This window comes from Anguilla rostrata, chromosome 4, assembly GCF_018555375.3.
Source record: "Anguilla rostrata isolate EN2019 chromosome 4, ASM1855537v3, whole genome shotgun sequence".
NCBI lineage: Eukaryota > Metazoa > Chordata > Actinopteri > Anguilliformes > Anguillidae > Anguilla > Anguilla rostrata.
This window is the reverse complement of record NC_057936.1, coordinates 67,118,071-67,136,193: the sequence shown is the minus strand read 5'-3', so window position 1 is coordinate 67,136,193 and position 18,123 is coordinate 67,118,071. Positions and strand designations below refer to the sequence as shown.

Sequence of the window (18,123 nt, the reverse complement as noted above, 5' to 3'; positions counted from 1 at the left end):
GATCCTGTGTGTTCTGCTGTCACACACATGGACAATCCTCCCTACTATCGAATCACCTCCAGCTACAAGATCCCCTCTGTCGCCTCAGGTACCCTTCCCACAATCCCCTCTGGTACCTTTCCCACAATCCTCTCTGGTATCTTTCCCACAATCCTCTCTGGTACTTTTGCCTCAGTCCCCTCTGGTACCTTTCCCAAAATCCTCTCTGGTACCTTTCCCAAAATCCTCTCTGGTGCCTTTCCCACAATTCTGTCTGGTACCTTTCCCACAATTCCTTCTGGTACCTTTCCCACAATCCCCTCTGTTAACCTCAGGTACGTTTACCATTGTTGCTGATCCTGCAACCCCTGTGTTACGCTGGATGGATAATGTTGTAATGGTATGCATAATGTCATTAGTTCGGCCAGTGAAGGTGCATTATGGGAATGATTCTTCTTTGTTGGTAATCAAATTTCTGAATCTCTTCACAGGAACTACTTCCAGTAGTAATACCATGGTGCCTGGCCCTGATGGACACCATGACAACAAAATGGACGACACGTAAGAGGAGCAAGAGTGCTCGTGCACACACGCACACGCACACACACACGCGCACGCACACACACACACGTTCACACAGACACACACACACACAGACTCACACTATGCCTCTTACCTGTGTCTCCCTCTCTCAGGTACTCCCACCTGGATATGTACAGTGGGCTGAACAGTAACCTGAGCCGGCAGCACCATCGCCTGGAGTCCCGCTACAGCAGCAGCTCTGGGGGATCCTATGAGGAGGAGAAGAGTAAGAGTATCCCATCAGCCCCTGGGGTTGCCTCACACACACGCACGCAGACACACTCACACACGTGCACACACGCTCACACACACGCTCACACACGCACACACAGTGGCTCTGCAGGTAGGTTTAAGTATGCAGGTGTATGTGAGCCTTTTAACGCCGTGTTTACTCTGTGCTGTGCAGGTGACTCCATGCCTGTCTATGCTAACTGGCGTTTGAAAGTGATGGAACACAACCGACCGGAGCCCCTCCCTTTCCCCCCGATGGGTGGGTCGTGGTCCCCGCTGGTTGACTACCTGCCCGAGACCAACACACCTGGAGTTCCTTTACACAGGTGAGCTGCGGGTCTCTTTCTGTCTGACCTCAAACAGCCTGCCCTGCTCTGTGACCTCTGACCCTGTGGTCTCTGCTGTTCAGGTGTAATATTGCCATCATCCTGCTGACTGACCTCATCGTTGACCATGGGGTCAAGGTGGAGTGGAGCTCCTACCTGCACCTGCTGCTGCATGCTATCTTCATAGGTAAACATCTGCCTGCCATTATACACCTGTACTACACAAACCTGTCCTTATGTACCTGTACAACACACCTACCTTTATACACCTGTACTACACAGACCTGCCCTTGAGTACCTGTACAACACACACCTACCTTTATACACCTGTACTACAAACCTACTGTACACACACTACCACCTGTACAACACACCTACTTTCTGTAAACACCTTTACTACCGTACAACACCCTGCCCTTATATACCTGTATAACACACACCTGCTCTTATACACCTGTACAACACACCTGCCATTATAAACCTGTACTATACAAACCGGTCCTTGTATACCTGTACAACACACACCTACCTTTATACATCAATGCAACACACACCTACTTTTATATACCTGTACAACAGCACCTGCCCTTATACACCTGTACAGTACACACCTGCTCTTATATACCTGTGCAGCAAGCACAGACACACACAGTGAGTATCCCGTGTTGTCTGTCCTAGGGTTTGACCACCAGCACCCAGAGGTGTATGAACACAGCAAGCGCCTGCTACTGCACCTGCTGGTCATCCAGGGAACCAACAGCAACGTCCAATCACTGGCCTCCGTCCTGCTGCGCAACCGCGAGTACAACGACCCCAAAGTTCTCACTGTCAAACAACCGCCCCGCGAGTACAACCTCACAGGTGAGTCCTGCCAGATTCTGCCCCAGCTACACGACAGAGAACTAACCTCACAGGTGAGTCCTGCCAGATTCTGCCCCAGCTACACTACAGAGAACTAACCTCACAGGTGAGTCCTGCCAGATTAAGTACACTACGTGGATACATTACTACACCTCAGGTGTGTTTCTGCATGATAAACTACACTGTGGGTGTAACGTTTTACCTGTGTGTGTTTCTGCAGGTGTAAACTCACCTGTGCAGGTGTAAACTCACCTGTGTGTGTTTCTGCAGGTGTAAACTCACCTGTGTGTGTTTCTGCAGGTGTGTATGACTTTGTGCCGGAATACCAGCCGTCGCCCATGACGGACTCAGGACTCAGCTCGAGCTCCACCTCCTCCAGCATCAGCCTAGGCTCCACCCTCCCTCACCTGACCCCCACTGGCAGCTCCACCCTCCCTCACCTGACCCCCATCGGAAGCTCCGCCCTCCCTCACCTAACCCCGACCGGAAGCTCCGCCCTCCCTCACCTAACCCCCATCGGAAGCTCCGCCCTCCCTCACCTGACCCCGACCGGAAACTCCGCCCTCCCTCACCTAACCCCCATCGGAAGCTCCGCCCTCCCTCACCTGACCCCCATCGGAAGCTCCGCCCTCCCTCACCTGACCCCCACGCTGCTTAATGAGGTGGATCTCTCCAGTGAGCAGGACGAGAAGATGAAGTCACTCATCGAGTTTATCACGTCCAGGTGAGTAGCTGTGTGCTGTTACACCACATGACTGTGTTACACCGTGTGTGACTGTAAACCACATACCTCTCTGTGCACCTGTGCAACACACACCTGTTTGTACCTGTATACCACACACCTGTCTACCTATATACCACATACCTCTCTGTGCACCTGTGCAACACACACCTGTTTGTACCTGTATACCACACACCTGTCTACCTATATACCACATACCTCTCTGTGCACCTGTGCAACACACACCTGTTTGTACCTGTATACCACACACCTGTCTACCTGTATACCACACTCCTATATGTACACCTATACAACACACACAGGTTTGTACCTATATACCACACACCTCTCTGTACACCTATACAACACACACAGGTTTGTACCTATATACCACACACCTCTCTGTACACCAATACAACACACACCTGTCTGTACACCAATACAACACACACCTGTCTGTACCTTATCCTACACCTCTTACAGTAACCGTACCCCACCACTCTGTACCTGTAACACACCTGTCTACAGTACCAACACCTCTGTGTACACCTATATGGCACACACCTGTCTATACCTGTACACCATTCACCTGTGTGTACCTGTACACCACACACCTGTCTGTACCTGTATAGCCCACACCTGTCTGGTAAACACCGTGGCAACTGAACTCAATATTTGTTTTCGATTGCAAGCTAACAGGATGAGGGTATTGTTACTGTGCATGTGTTGTGTGTGTGTGTGTGTGTGTGTGGTGAGAACATGCATGTTGTGTGGATTATGGTGTGTATGGGATTTTTTCTCCAGGCACATGAGTGTGGTTTGTGGTGTTTGTGTGCATTTGTGTGTGTGTGTGTGTGTGTAGTAAGTATGCTCACCAAGAGTTTTGTATGTGTGTAGGAAGCGGGGACCCTTGTGGAACCACGAGGATGTCTCCCCTAAAAACCCCAACATCAAGAGTGCAGATCAGCTGACCGTGTTCCTCACACATGTGGTCAATGTCTTCAAACAAAGCCAGTCAGGTAACTTCCTTTGAACTGTGTGTGTGTGTGTGCTGTAAGGTATGGTCTATAATAGTTAGTCTGTGTGTGTGTTGTAGGGTATGATCTACAGGAGTTGGTCAGTGTGTGTGTTGTAGGGTATGATATAAAGCAGACTGTGTGTTGCAGGGTATGATGTAAAGCAGACTGTGTTGTAGGGTATGAGGCAAAGCAGACTGTGTGTTGCAGGGTATGATGTAAAGCAGACTGTGTTGTAGGGTATGATGCAAAGCAGACTGTGTGTTGTAGGGTATGATGTAAAGCAGACTGTGTTGTAGGGTATGATGTAAAGCAGACTGTGTGTTGCAGGGTATGATGTAAAGCGGACTGTGTTGTAGGGTATGATGTAAAGCAGACTGTGTTGCAGGGTATGATGTAAAGCAGACTGTGTGTTGTAGGGTATGATGCAAAGCAGACTGTTGCAGGGTATGATGTAAAGCAGACTGTGTGTTGTAGGGTATGATGCAAAGCAGACTGTTGTAGGGTATGATGTAAAGCAGACTGTGTTGTAGGGTATGATGTAAAGCAGACTGTGTGTTGCAGGGTATGATGTAAAGCGGACTGTGTTGTAGGGTATGATATAAAGCAGACTGTGTGTTGCAGGGTATGATGTAAAGCAGACTGTGTGTTGTAGGGTATGATGTAAAGCAGACTGTGTGTTGTAGGGTATGTGTCCAGCGGACTGTGTTGTAGGGTATGATATAAAGCAGACTGTGTGTTGTAGGGTATGATGCAAAGCCGCTGTTCTGTGTGTTGTAGGGTATGATGTAAGAGACTGTGTGTTGAGGGTATGAGCAGGAGGACTGTGTGTAGGGTATGTTAAAGCAGACTTGTGTTGTAGGGTATGATGCAAGCGGCTGTGTTGTAGGTATGAGTGAGAGCTGCTCAGTGTGTTGTTGTGTTGCAGGGTATGAGCTGGAGGAGCTGCTCAGTGTGTTGTTGTGTTGCAGGGTATGAGCTGGAGGAGCTGCTCAGTGTGTTGTTGCAGGTATGATGGAGAGCTGCCTGTTTGTGTGTAGGTATGACTGGCTCTCAGTGTTGTGTGCAGGTATGAGCTGGAGGAGCTGCTCAGTGTGTGTTGTGTTGCAGGGTATGAGCTGGAGGAGCTGCTCAGTGTGTTGTGTTGCAGGTATGAGCTGGAGGAGCTGCTCAGTGTGTTGTTGTGTTGCAGGGTATGACGGAGAGCTGTCAGGTTTGCAGGTATGAGCTGAGAGCTCTCAGTGTGTTGTTGTGTTGCAGGGTATGAGCTGGAGGAGCTGCTCAGTGTGTTGTTGTGTTGCAGGGTATGAGCTGGAGGAGCTGCTCAGTGTGTTGTTGTGTTGCAGGGTATGAGCTGGAGGAGCTGCTCAGTGTGTTGTTGTGTTGCAGGGTATGAGCTGGAGGAGCTGCTCAGTGTGTTGTTGTGTTGCAGGGTATGAGCTGGGGAGTGGCTCTGCAGACGGCTCTTCTGCTCCTCCGCCAGTATGCGGAGCGCTTCCAGATGTTTTCGCGCCTGAGCAGCCTACCGCCGGCGACGCTCTCCGACGCTGCTCTTTGTTCAGCGTGCTGAGGAGCTGTGGGAGAGCCGGAGGAGCGCGAGGTTCAGACTCCCATCTCTCCTCTCCCGCCTCATCTCTCTTCCCCGGCTTCCCCTCCCCCTCTCCCGTCCCGCCCCGACTCTCCTCTCCGCCTTCTCTTTCCCCAGTTCTCCCTCCCTCTCTCTCTCTTTCCCCTGCTTCTCTCTCTCCCTCTCTCTCTTTCCCCTGCTTCTCCCTCCCTCTCTCTCTCTTCCCCCGCTTCTCCTCTCCGCCTCTCTCTCTTCCCCCTGCTTCTCCCTCCCTCTCTCTCTTTCCCTTGCTTCTCCCTCTCCCTCTCTCTCTTTCCCCCTGCTTCTCCCTCCCTTTCTCCCCCTCCCCCTCTCCCTCTCTCCCTCCCTCTATCTCTGTCCCTCCCCCTTTCCCTCTGTCTCTATGAATACTGTTCTTTACCTGTGGGTTTTCTCAATTTTTCCATTATTTAATGTATTCTTTTAGGCCTTCATGTTCTGATCCATCTCACTTCAATGACTCGTGTGTGTGTGTGTGTGTGTGTGTGTGTGTGTGTGTGCACGCGTGTGTATATCTATGTCTGCAGGGTTTTGTGATAGAGTTGCTTCTGACACTGGAGTCTGGGATCGACACGCTTGCGGACTCGATGAAGAGCTACGACTTGCTGACTGCTCTGTCGCAGTAAGAGCCACACCCACACACTGTGTCCACACCCACACTGGAGCCCCGCCCACACACTGCCACACCCCCACTGAGCCCCCCACACACTGTGTCCCACCCACACTGGAGCCACACCCACACACTGCCACACCCACACACTGCCACACCCACACTGGAGCCCCGCCCACACACTGCCACACCCACACTGGAGCCACACCCACACACTGCCACACCCACACACTGTGTCCCACCCACACTGAAGCCCCGCCCACACCTGGAGGACAGGCCGGGCTGAACGCATGTTTTGCACACTGGGGTGTCAGACGCAGTAAAATATGAGTGCATTCGGTGGGTAAGCAGCAAGGCAGCCAGTAAATAGCATGGCAGTGCTGTCATGGGTAACCCTCGCTCTGCTTTGTGCCAGGGCCTCGAACCCGGATCCCCCGTACCGACACCCCCTGCTGGGCACCAAGTATGCAGCCAACCGGAAGAGCACGGGCCAGCTGAACCTGGGAGGTGGGCGGGGCCAGCACGGCCACGCCCTACACGGCCACGCCCTCTACGGCCACGCCCGCAGCAACTCGCTCCGCGCCAGCCTGGTGGGAGAGCACCCGGGCGACCGTCGCCGCAGCAACACCCTGGACATCGTGGACGGCCGGGCCGGTAACCACGGCAGCCTGGCTCGCACCCGCAGCCTGTCCTCCTTACGGGAGGGCGGGGCTGGCGAGCCTCCGCCCCCCGCGGACCCCTCCAACCTGATGGCCACCATCTTCTGGATCGCGGCGTCGCTGCTGGAGTCGGACTACGAGTTTGAGTTCCTGCTGGCGCTGCGGCTGCTGAACAAGCTGCTGGGCCAGCTGCCGCTGGAGCGGGCGGACAGCCGGCAGCGCATCGAGGCTGTGCAGGCCCAGCTCAAGTGGCACAGCTTCCCCGGCCTGCAGCAGCTCTTCCTCAAGGGCTTCACCTCGGCCGCCACGCTGGAGCTCACCGTGCAGCTGCTCAGCAAGCTCATCACCGCGTCCCGCTACGCGCTGGTCGACCCCTCGCAGGGCTCAGGTGAGAGCGCCCCGCCTGTTTATGCCCCGCCCACTCCCCCCCTGCAGGAGCGCTGTGTTTATGCCCCGCCCACTCCCCCCCCTGCAGGAGCGCTGTGTTTATGCCCCGCCCACTCCCCCCTGCAGGAGCGCTGTGTTTATGCCCCGCCCACTCCCCCCTGCAGGAGCGCTGTGTTTATGCCCCGCCCATCCCCCCTGCAGGAGCGCTGTGTTTATGCCCCGCCCACCCCCCCTGCAGGAGCGCTGTGTTTATGCCCCGCCCACTCCCCCCTGCAGGAGCGCTGTGTTTATGCCCCGCCCACTCCCCCCCTGCAGGAGCGCTGTGTTTATGCCCCGCCCACTCCCCCCCTGCAGGAGCGCTGTGTTTATGCCCCGCCCACTCCCCCCTCTCAGGGATTTTGCAGGACGTGTGTGTTGGTTTTGACCACTGAAATTCTACCTTCCCAGATTGCAGTTTCCAGATTGCTCGCTAGATGGCGTTAGCGGGCAGCTGAAGGCCTTTGCTTTGCCGTTTTCTCTCCTGTTGTGTTAGCGGATCAGAGCTCTCAGTCTCCACCCTTTCAGCTCAGTGAGGCCCCACAGCCTCCCCTGCTCTCTCATGCACACAGCCTGCAGCTGATTGGCTGTGTGTTTGTCTCACCTGCAGCTCATTGGCTGTTTGTCTCTCTCACCTGCAGCTCATTTGCTATTTGTCTCTCTCACCTGCAGCTCATTGGCTGTTTGTCTCTCTCACCTGCAGCTCATTGGCTGTGTGTTTCTTTCTCCTGCAGCTCATTGGCTGTGTGTCTCTCTCACCTGCAGCTCATTGGCTGTGTGTGTCTCTCGCCTGTAGCTGATTGGCTGTGTGCCTCTCTCACCTGTAGCTGATTGGCTGTGTGCCTCTCTCGCCTGTAGCTGATTGGCTGTGTGCCTCTCTCGCCTGTAGCTGATTGGCTGTGTGCCTCTCTCGCCTGTAGCTGATTGGCTGTGTGCCTCTCTCGCCTGTAGCTGATTGGCTGTGTGCCTCTCTCGCCTGTAGCTGATTGGCTGTGTGCCTCTCTCGCCTGTAGCTGATTGGCTGTGTCTCTCCCCCCTGCAGGTTTCCCTCTGAATATCCTGTGTTTGCTGCCGCACCTGATTCAGCACTTTGACAACCCCACGCCCTTCTGCAAGGACGCGGCGGACCGTGTGGCGCGCGTGTGCGCTGCCGAGGAGAAGTCCGCCACGCTGTCCAACCTGGCGCACATGATGAGCCTGTACAGCACGCACAGCTACTCCCGCGACTGCGCCAGCTGGGTCAACGTGGTGTGCCGGTACCTGCACGACTCCTTCTCCGACATCACCTTCAGCCTCGTCACCTACCTGGCCGAGGTAAGCCCCGCCCACCTGCTCATCGCTTCAGAGCTCGCTGCCGAAACGAGCACTCTGGGTAAAACACACCACAGCCTTAACCCTCAGTCTGAGCGCTGTGCTCTAAGAGCCTTAACCCTCAGTCTGAGCGCCGTGCTCTAAGAGCCTTAACCCTCAGTCTGAGCGCCGTGCTCTAAGAGCCTTAACCCTCAGTCTGAGCGCCGTGCTCTAAGAGCCTTAACCCTCAGTCTGAGCGCCGTGCTCTAAGAGCCTTAACCCTCAGTCTGAGCGCCGTGCTCCAAGAGCCTTAACCCTCAGTCTGAGCGCCGTGCTCTAAGAGCCTTAACCCTCAGTCTGAGCGCGTGCTCTAAGAGCCTTAACCCTCAGTCTGAGCGCTGTGCTCTAAGAGCTTAACCCTCAGTCTGAGCGCTGTGCTCTAAGAGCCTTAACCCTCAGTCTGAGCGCCGTGCTCTAAGAGCCTTAACCCTCAGTCTGAGCGCCGTGCTCTAAGAGCCTTAACCCTCAGTCTGAGCGCTGTGCTCTAAGAGCCTTAACCCTCAGTCTGAGCGCTGTGCTCTAAGAGCCTTAACCCTCAGTCTGAGCGCTGTGCTCTAAGAGCCTTAACCCTCAGTCTGAGCGCCGTGCTCTAAGAGCCTTAACCCTCAGTCTGGGCGCTGTGCTCTAAGAGCCTTAACCCTCAGTCTGGGCGCTGTGCTCTAAGAGCCTTAACCCTCAGTCTGAGCGCCGTGCTCTAAGAGCCTTAACCCTCAGTCTGAGCGCTGTGCTCTAAGAGCCTTAACCCTCAGTCTGAGCGCTGTGCTCTAAGAGCCTTAACCCTCAGTCTGAGCGCCGTGCTCTAAGAGCCTTAACCCTCAGTCTGAGCGCCGTGCTCTAAGAGCCTTAACCCTCAGTCTGAGCGCCGTGCTCTAAGAGCCTTAACCCTCAGTCTGAGCGCCGTGCTCTAAGAGCCTTAACCCTCAGTCTGAGCGCTGTGCTCTAAGAGCCTTAACCCTCAGTCTGAGCGCTGTGCTCTAAGAGCCTTAACCCTCAGTCTGAGCGCCGTGCTCTAAGAGCCTTAACCCTCAGTCTGAGCGCCGTGCTCTAAGAGCTTAACCCTCAGTCTGAGCGCTGTGCTCTAGAGCTTAACCCTCAGTCTGAGCGCCGTGCTCTAAGAGCCTTAACCCTCAGTCTGAGCGCCGTGCTCTAAGAGCCTTAACCCTCAGTCTGAGCGCTGTGCTCTAAGAGCTTTAACTAGCCCTCACCACAGGCTGCTGTTCAGGGGCACTTTACATAGCAGTGCACGGAAGGATAGCGAAATCATGATAACATTGTGTCACCATCTGAATGTAGCTATGTAAGAAGTGCCTCTTTATTACAGCATTAACCCTTTGAGGAGTACGTTTTTTTGGAATGTTTCACAAAATTCTAAATCACTGTTCTAGAACTCCGCTGCTTTCAGTTACCGGTAGTGATTGTGACATCAGCATTAGAATGTTCAGTTAAGAACACTCTAATCACACATTTGTGACCTCACACCTTAAAGGGTAAATATTTAATACTGAGAATGATAAAAACATAAATGGGGATGTTTAAACCAGGCCTGGGTTTAACTGAAAGTCTAAAATATGTTGTTTAAGGAATATGGAAGTATTTTTAGCGATGAATTGGCCATTTATCAGCCCTTGTGATACCGCAGGGCTTTCACCTGAATGAAGGGAATGACTGAATAAAAGAATGAAACATCGCCGTGGTAACTCTTGAGGATGACTCAGAGCAGGTCCCCTCCCCTTGGGCTTGGGATGGGGGGAGGAGTGATGTATGCACAAGGTGATCTGTCTCTGCGTGCGTATGAGGGAGGAGCCAGTAAATGAATTACCCCCCCCCCCCGCGTGCAATAGGCCAGCAAGAATATGACATCAGTGCTCTCAGAGAATCCTCTTCCGGGCCCTGTAGGGGCTTTCTGGGAAAGTGTGTGTGTGTGTGTGTGTGTGGGTGTGTATGTGTATGTGCGTGTGTGGGGTCCATTTTTATCCTGGCTTGTGCTTTTGTTCTGAGTTAACCAAATCTGGCAGTGTCTCTATAACCATCAAATAATCATATTATACTGAGCTCTGCAGGCTCAGAGCCGGTGTAGGGAGTGTGTAGCTGAGTGTGGGTGTAGGGAGTGTGTAGCTGAGTGTGGGTGTAGGGAGTGTGTAGCTGAATGTGGGTGTAGGGAGTGTGTAGCTGAATGTGGGTGTAGGGAGTGTGTAGCTGAATGTGGGTGTAGGGAGTGTGTAGCTGAATGTGGGTGTAGGGAGCGTGTAGCTGAATGTGCGTGTAGGGAGTGTGTAGCTGAGTGTGGGTGTAGGGAGTGTGTAGCTGAATGTGGGTTTCGTAGTGTGGCTTTCAAAGTAGTTTGTGTAATGGAAATTGTGTTAGAGCCAAAATGGCCACTGTGGTTTGTTTGAGCTTGACCCCTGACCTGTGACCCCAGCTGCTGGAGAAGGGTCTGGCCAGCATGCAGCAGTCCCTGCTGCAGATAATACACAGCCTGCTGAGTCACATCGACCTGTCAGCTGCACCTGTCAAACAGTTCAACCTGGACATCATGAAGATCATAGGGAAGTACGTGCAGGTAAGACCCTCTGGCTTGATCCCGACTGTGTGTGTGTGTGTGTGTTTGTTTGTTAACTTTGTGGATGTGGGTTAAGTGCACTTGGGCCTGGTGCACTGTCCCTGCTTGGCCCTGGTGCACTGTGGGTACTAGTCCTGGAGCAGCAGTGTGCTGTGAGTGGCAGCAGTAGGCAGTGCTGTCCTTGATGTGTCCTCTCTGTGCTTTCACTGGGATTGGGTTGTGCTGGTGTGGGGCCAACTCCTGATTATTTATAAGAGCAGGAACAACCTGTCACACAGTCCTGCTCTGCTGCTCCGCCTCCTAGCTTATTTCCAACCCGCTACTCTAGAGACACACACACACACACACTCTCGCAGACACACTCACACACACACACCCTCGCACAGACACACTCACACACACACACACCCTCGCACAGACACACACACACGTACACTCGCACGCATGCACACACATAGACACACACTAGTGCACACACGCGCACACACACACTCACACATACTCACATGTGCATGAGCACACACTCACACAGATATGATTCACAAGGTGTGCTGTGATGTGAGTTGGTTTGGTAGTTGGGCGTAAGTGTGTGTAAAGACCCATTTCCCATGATGCCTGCTGTTTGTGCGCCACAGAGCCCGTACTGGAAGGAGGCCCAGAACATTCTGAAGCTGGTGGTGTCTCGGTCAGCCAGCCTGGTGGTGCCAGACGAGGTTCATCGCTCCTACAGCGCAGAATCGTCCGGCTCACCCGAGATCGCCTTCACCAGGATCTTCAACAGCTGCTCCAAGGAACTGCCCGGAAAAACTCTGGACTTCCACTTCGACATCTCAGAGGTACCCAACTGTTCCTTTCACACTGAGGTTAAACATCTCAGAGGTACCCAACTGTTCCTTTCACACTGAGGTTAAACATCTCAGAGGTACCCAACTGTTCCTTTCACACTGAGGTTAAACATCTCAGAGGTGCCCAACTGTTCCTTTCACACTGAGGTTAAACATCTTAGAGGTGCCCAACTGTTCCTTTCACACTGAGGTTAAACATCTCAGAGGTGCCCAACTGTTCCTTTCACACTGAGGTTAAACATCTTAGAGGTGCCCAACTGTTCCTTTCACACTGAGGTTAAACATCTCAGAGGTGCCCAACTGTTCCTTTCACACTGAGGTTAAACATCTCAGAGGTGCCCAACTGTTCCTTTCACACTGAGGTTAAACGGGTGTGTAAATGGGTGAGTGTGTAAACAGGTGAGTGTGTAAACGGGTGAGTGTGTAAACAGGTGAGTGTCTAAACAGGTGTAAATGGGTGAGTGTGTAAACGGGTGAGGGTGTAAATGGGTGTGTAAATGGGTGTGTAAACGGGTGAGTGTGTAAACGGGTGAGTGTGCAAACGGGTGACTGTAAACGGGTGACTGTAAACGGGTGAGTGTGCAAATGGGTGAGTGTGTGAATGGGTGTGTAAACGGGTGGGTGTGTAAACAGGTGGGTGTGTAAACGGGTGAGTGTGCAAACGGGTGAGTGTGTAAATGGGTGTGTAAACGGGTGAGTGTGTAAGCGGTGTGCCATCCTTGCAGACGCCCATCATAGGCCATAAATACGGGGACCAGCGCACCGCGGCGGGGCGGAACGGGAAGCCGCAGGTCATCGCCGTGACGAGGAGCACCTCCTCCACCTCCTCAGGGTCCAACTCCAACGGCCTGGTGCCCGTCAGCTGGAAGAGACCCCAGCTCTCTCAGGTACCCTCCTGTGTGTGGGATACACACATGCGCTTGTGAAAATGTTTGTTTGAAATGTGTATTGTTCAGTAATGTTTGTTTGTGTTTTGTTGTGGTGTAACGTTATGTTGAGTGTGTAGTGTTTGTTTGTGTTTTGTTGTGGTGTAACGTTATGTTGTGTGTGTAATGTTTGTTTGTGTTTTGTTGTGGTGTAACGTTATGTTGAGTGTGTAGTGTTTGTTTGTGTTTTGTTGTGGTGTAACATTATGTTGAGTGTGTAATGTTTGTTTGTGTTTTGTTGTGGTGTAACGTTATGTTGTGTGTAGTGTTTGTTTGTGTTTTGATGTGCTGTAACGTTATGTTGTGTGTGTAATGTTTGTTTGTGTTTTGATGTGCTGTTATGTTGAGTGTGTAGTGTTTGTGTTTTCATGTTGTGTCATGTTCTGTTTCAGAGAAGAACCAGAGAGAAGCTGATGAACGTCCTGTCGCTCTGCGGTCCGGAATCTGGCCTTCCGAAGAACCCCTCTGTAAGACCTGCTCCCTGCACCTGCTATTAGCACCCTCACTACCTGCAGTATGTATATAATTGTGTGTGTGTGTGTGTGTGTGTGTGTGTGCAGGTGGTGTTCTCCTCCAGTGAGGACCTGGACTCGGGCGATGCTCAGACCAGCCTGATCCCCACGGTGGAGGAGGTGGTGCGGGAAGAGGAGGCTGCGGAGGATGCTGGCAGCGAGCAGCAGTTTGGCGTCTTTAAGGACTTCGACTTCCTGGATGTGGAGCTGGAGGACGCAGAGGTGAGAGAGCCACCCAGATCACACCAAACAAACAGGGACGGCACCCCCAGACCACACTAAAACAGGGACTGACCCCCGATCACACCAAACAAACAGGGACAGCACCCCCGATCACACCAAAACAGGGACTGACCCCCGATCACACCAAACAAACAGGGACGGCACCCCCAGACCACACTAAAACCGGGACTGACCCCCGATCACACCAAACAAACAGGGATGGCACCCCCGATCACACCAAAACATGGATGGGACCCCCAGATCACACTAAAACAGGGATGGGACCCCCAGATCACACTAAAACAGGGACTGACCCCCAAACCACACTAAAACAGGGATGGGACCCCCAGATCACACTAAAACAGGGATGGGACCCCCAGATCACACTAAAACAGGGACTGACCCCCAGACCACACTAAAACAGGGATGGGACCCCCAGATCACACCAAACAAACTGAGACCGCACTGTCATAGAAAACAAACAAACTCAGTGCTGCATTATCCATGTTTCTGTGCGTGTGCATGTGTGTGCGTGTGCGCGCGTGTGCGCGCGTGCGTGTGCGCATACGTGTGTGTGTGTGCGCGTGTGCGTGTGTGTGTGTGTAAGGGACTCCATTTGGTGTCCTGCTCTTTTTGTTCTAACTCACCTGTTTCCTCTCTTCTTGCTGACCAGGAGCTGCAGGTAAGTTGCAGCCTGGTGTAACTCCGCATGACTTGCCATCCCATCAGTCATGTGACAGTCATGTGCCAGGATGGGCCAATCAGATGCATTGTGCCTGTGTTGTTCCCCCTTTGGTGTTGAGCTCATTAGTCCTTGTGTACGGTGCTTTGTCTCTGTGGACTTCTCCAGTACAGCTGCTATTACTGCGACATCCTGTCCTGCTGTGCTGGAATGTGTGGTGTTGGGATGTGTTGGGTTGTGTTGGCCCGCCCGGGCCCGCCCCATGCCTTGCCTTGAGTGTGTGTGTGAGGCTGACTGTAGTTCTGTGCTGGGGGAGTGAGCGTGTGTGTGTTTGTATGTGTGTGTGAGGCTGACTGCAGTTCTGTCTGTGGCCTGCAGGGGGAGAGCATGGACAACTTTAACTGGGGCGTTCGGAGGCGGTCCCTCGACAGTGTGGACAAGGGGGACACGCCCTCCCTGCAGGAGTGCCAGTTCGCCGGGAGCACGCCCAGCCTCAACCTGACCAATCAGGAGGAGGACACGGACGAGTCGTCGGAGGAGGAGGTACTGAGCGCTAGCCAGATTCTGACCCGCTCCAGCCTCGTAAGTCCCGCCCCCAGCAGCCCGACAGGGCATGGTGTGTGTGCTTCGCTGCAGTGGGAGTGGGTGGGGCTCGCTGCTTGCTTTTGTTCTAGACTCCTCCTCCCTGCCTTTGCCCCCGCCCCCTTGCACACAACCCTCCAATCAGTGCCCAGCAGTGCTCCTGGCGTGTGACGCTGCTGTGCTGCTTGGGTTCAGCTGGCCTGTTTGCCGCATGCAGCCCCTCTCTTGTGTTCATGAGAAATATGTAATAATAATGATGATGATAACAATGATAATCGTAATAATGATAATAGTAATAGTAGTACGTGTAATGATAATAGTAGTAATATAGCAATAGTAATGATATTAGTGGTAATAGTAATGCTAATAATGGTAATGGTAGTAATAGTAATGATAATAGTAGTAATAGTAATAATAATAGTAGTAATAGTAATGTAGTAATAGTAATGATAATAGTAGTAATAGTAATGGTAGTAATAGTAATGATGATAGTAGTAATGGTAATGGTAGTAATAGTAATGTAGTAATAGTAATAATAATAGTAGTAATAGTAATGGTACTAATAGTAATGATAATAGTAGTGATGGTAGTAATAGTTATAATAATAGTAGTAATAGTAATGGTAGTAATAGTAATAATAATAGTAGTAATAGTAATGGTAGTAATAGTAATAATAATAGTAGTAATAGTAATGGTAGTAATAGTAATGATAATAGTAGTAATGATGATAGTAGTAGTAGTAATGGTTGTAGTAGTAATGATAATAGTAGTAATGGTAGTAATAGTAATGGTAATAGTAGTAATGGTAGTAGTAATGCATTGCGTGTGCAGGGTTCATGCGGGGCTGTAAATCCTGAGACTGCGGCGCTGTGCTTCACTCAGGTTTCGGGTTTCCAAGCAACAGGCTGCTGGTGAACACGCTGTTAGTCCTCATAGGCTGGTGAACACGCTGTTAGTCCTCTTAGGCTGGTGAACACGCTGTTAGTCCTTTTAGGCTGGTGAACACGCTGTTAGTCCTTTTAGGCTGGTGAACACGCTGTTAGTCCTCTTAGGCTGGTGAACACGCTGTTAGTCCTTTTAGGCTGGTGAACACGCTGTTAGTCCTTTTAGGCTGGTGAACACGCTGTTAGTCCTCTAAGCTGGTGAACATGCTGTTAGTCCTCTTAGGCTGGTGAACACGCTGTTAGTCCTTTTAGGCTGGTGAACACGCTGTTAGTCCTTTTAGGCTGGTGAACACGCTGTTAGTCCTTTTAGGCTGGTGAACACGCTGTTAGTCCTCTAAGCTGGTGAACATGCTGTTAGTCCTCTTAGGCTGGTGAACATGCTGTTAGTCTTTTTAGGCTGGTGAACACGCTGTTAGTCTTTTTAGGCTGGTGAACACGCTGTTAGTCCTTTTAGGCTGTGCGTGTGTGCGTGCATGTGTGTGTGTGCGCGCTTATGCGTGTGTGCGTGTGTGCACTTATGCCATACCCAAATGCTTCACTCTGAGGCATTTATGTTTTGCATTTACTGAGGAGAAAACACACCCCTGCTGTTGCCGTAGTGATGCCCCGCCCCTTCCCCCACAGTTGAACAGTGACTCGGCGACGGACGAGGCAGCGTCCAATCACGTGGACTCCCTGCAGCAGTCTCAGGACTCGTCCAGCAGCGCAGTGACTGAGGAGGCCACACCCCTGCCCCGCCCGGACAGCCCTGCCCTGGACCCCACCCCGGACCCCGCCCTGGACAGCCCTGCCCTGGACCCCGCCCCGGACCCCGCCCACTCAGACAGCGCCAGCAGCCAGCCGCCTGAGGTGGGACCAATCGGGGGGCACAATAAGCTGTGGTGCACGGGGGCTTTCTAGAACCTTCTCCCACCTGCTCTCCTCCCCCTGCGCCTCCTCCCCCACCCTGCACTCTCTGTCTCAGGGAGGTGTGTGGGTCCGGTGCCTGCTCCTCCCCCACCCTGCACTCTCTGTCTCAGGGAGGTGTGTGGGTCCGGTGCCTGCGCCTCCTCCCCCACCCTGCACTCTCTGTCTCAGGGAGGTGTGTGGGTCCGGTGCCTGCTCCTCCCCCACCCTGCACTCTCTGTCTCAGGGAGGTGTGTGGGTCCGGTGCCTGCGCCTCCTCCCCCACCCTGCACTCTCTGTCTCGGGGAGGTGTGTGGGTCCGGTGCCTGCTCCTCCTCCCCCTGCGCCTCCTTCCCCGCCCTGCTGTCCCTGTCTCAGAGAGGTATGTGGGCCTGGCACCTGCCCTCCCTCTCTGACCACAGACACTCTGGCCCCCAGCCTGTAGGGGGCGCTCTCGTCTCATAGCTGTCTCACGCTCTCATGGATGTTTGGCTCTGGGACTCTATTGGAAGCCCTCTTTTTCCTCTGCTCCTCTCTGTCTGTCTGTCTCTTCTTGTCTTGAGTGGGCGGAGCTTGCTTGCCTGCTTGTTGTCTGATTGGGGGAGAGATTGTCAGGATAGACACGCACCTCAGGCTGGCTGTGCTTGCGTGTATTTAAGCAACGAAATGACAGCCTCTGATTGGCCTCAGTCCACCACTACCCCTAAACCCTCTCGTCCAGTTATGGAGCTGAGTGGGCATGCCCCACCCCCAAATCAGCTGACCAGTCACCTGTCTGTGAGTATGGCCCCTCCCCCTCTCCTGGTGAAGTGTAATATGCGTGAAGCACGCAGATGGCAGAGTAACTTGTGCAGACTTCGGCCTGGCTGTTGAGCTGAAGTTGGAGTGTTTAAATGCTTGCTTTTTTGTATTGTGTCAGTTGTACTTAAATTTCAATGAAAGAGAAACACAATCTGAATTAAGCATGCAAATTATTCAAAGTTAATCAGTGCAAACCTAGCCACAACTTAAACTCATTAGCTACGTATTGCTACTAGCTAGTTAGCTAGTTCTGGCTGGCTGGCTGGCTGACCTGTAGTAGCTGCTAGCTACAGCAAAGAAGGTGTTGGCAAGGTAGGAAACTAGCAAAGTTTCAAAAAATAGTCAAAGAAGTAGCTTGCTACTAAAATGTAAATTAATTTTTAAACAATTACAATTTTAAAAAATAAGATTCAACATTAGGTTCTGAAATCGCCTTGCAAGGAGTCTGTTGCAGCGAGGAGTCAGTTTTACACCTGTATACGGCAGGTGTCCTCCTGGGTAGCACCAACATGCACTAATTTTATTAATCCTGGTGAAAACCGGGACATGAGAGAAATAGGGAACGCAGGATCATGGTGTGGCATGGATTCGGTTTTTTCTCTCTGGTGAATTAATCAGCCACAGTGACTGACCCAGGAAAAGGCAAAACAGCCCACTTTTTATTCATTCCACACCCCCCTTCAACTCCCTTATCACTCTTTCATCTCAAGTGAGAGAGCAAGAGTGACAGAGAGAGTGAGAATGAGAGAGAGAAAGAGCGAGAGAGAGAGAGATCCATGTACTGATTTACTAACGCTGTG

The 18,123-nt window shown here is 52.3% G+C and overlaps 1 protein-coding gene across 1 annotated transcript in view; it reads left to right on the top strand.

Annotated features, from left to right (window-relative positions):
* The window catches only part of fryl (furry homolog, like), a 69,720-nt gene that overhangs the window by 36,990 nt on the left and 14,607 nt on the right, over positions 1 to 18,123 (top strand). The window contains exons 34-54 of the mRNA XM_064334162.1: positions 1 to 88; positions 471 to 540; positions 675 to 787; positions 968 to 1,118; positions 1,202 to 1,305; positions 1,797 to 1,979; positions 2,280 to 2,703; positions 3,598 to 3,720; positions 4,786 to 4,814; positions 5,165 to 5,279; positions 5,696 to 5,944; positions 6,348 to 6,979; positions 8,057 to 8,328; positions 10,784 to 10,924; positions 11,560 to 11,760; positions 12,495 to 12,656; positions 13,088 to 13,162; positions 13,256 to 13,429; positions 14,490 to 14,693; positions 16,262 to 16,486; positions 16,988 to 17,299. The exon at positions 1 to 88 is cut by the window's left edge and continues 81 nt beyond it. Of these exons, the coding sequence (XP_064190232.1) occupies positions 1 to 88; positions 471 to 540; positions 675 to 787; positions 968 to 1,118; positions 1,202 to 1,305; positions 1,797 to 1,979; positions 2,280 to 2,703; positions 3,598 to 3,720; positions 4,786 to 4,814; positions 5,165 to 5,279; positions 5,696 to 5,944; positions 6,348 to 6,979; positions 8,057 to 8,328; positions 10,784 to 10,924; positions 11,560 to 11,760; positions 12,495 to 12,656; positions 13,088 to 13,162; positions 13,256 to 13,429; positions 14,490 to 14,693; positions 16,262 to 16,486; positions 16,988 to 17,299 (4,047 nt within the window). The remainder of the gene's footprint in view (positions 89 to 470; positions 541 to 674; positions 788 to 967; positions 1,119 to 1,201; positions 1,306 to 1,796; positions 1,980 to 2,279; positions 2,704 to 3,597; positions 3,721 to 4,785; positions 4,815 to 5,164; positions 5,280 to 5,695; positions 5,945 to 6,347; positions 6,980 to 8,056; positions 8,329 to 10,783; positions 10,925 to 11,559; positions 11,761 to 12,494; positions 12,657 to 13,087; positions 13,163 to 13,255; positions 13,430 to 14,489; positions 14,694 to 16,261; positions 16,487 to 16,987; positions 17,300 to 18,123) is intronic.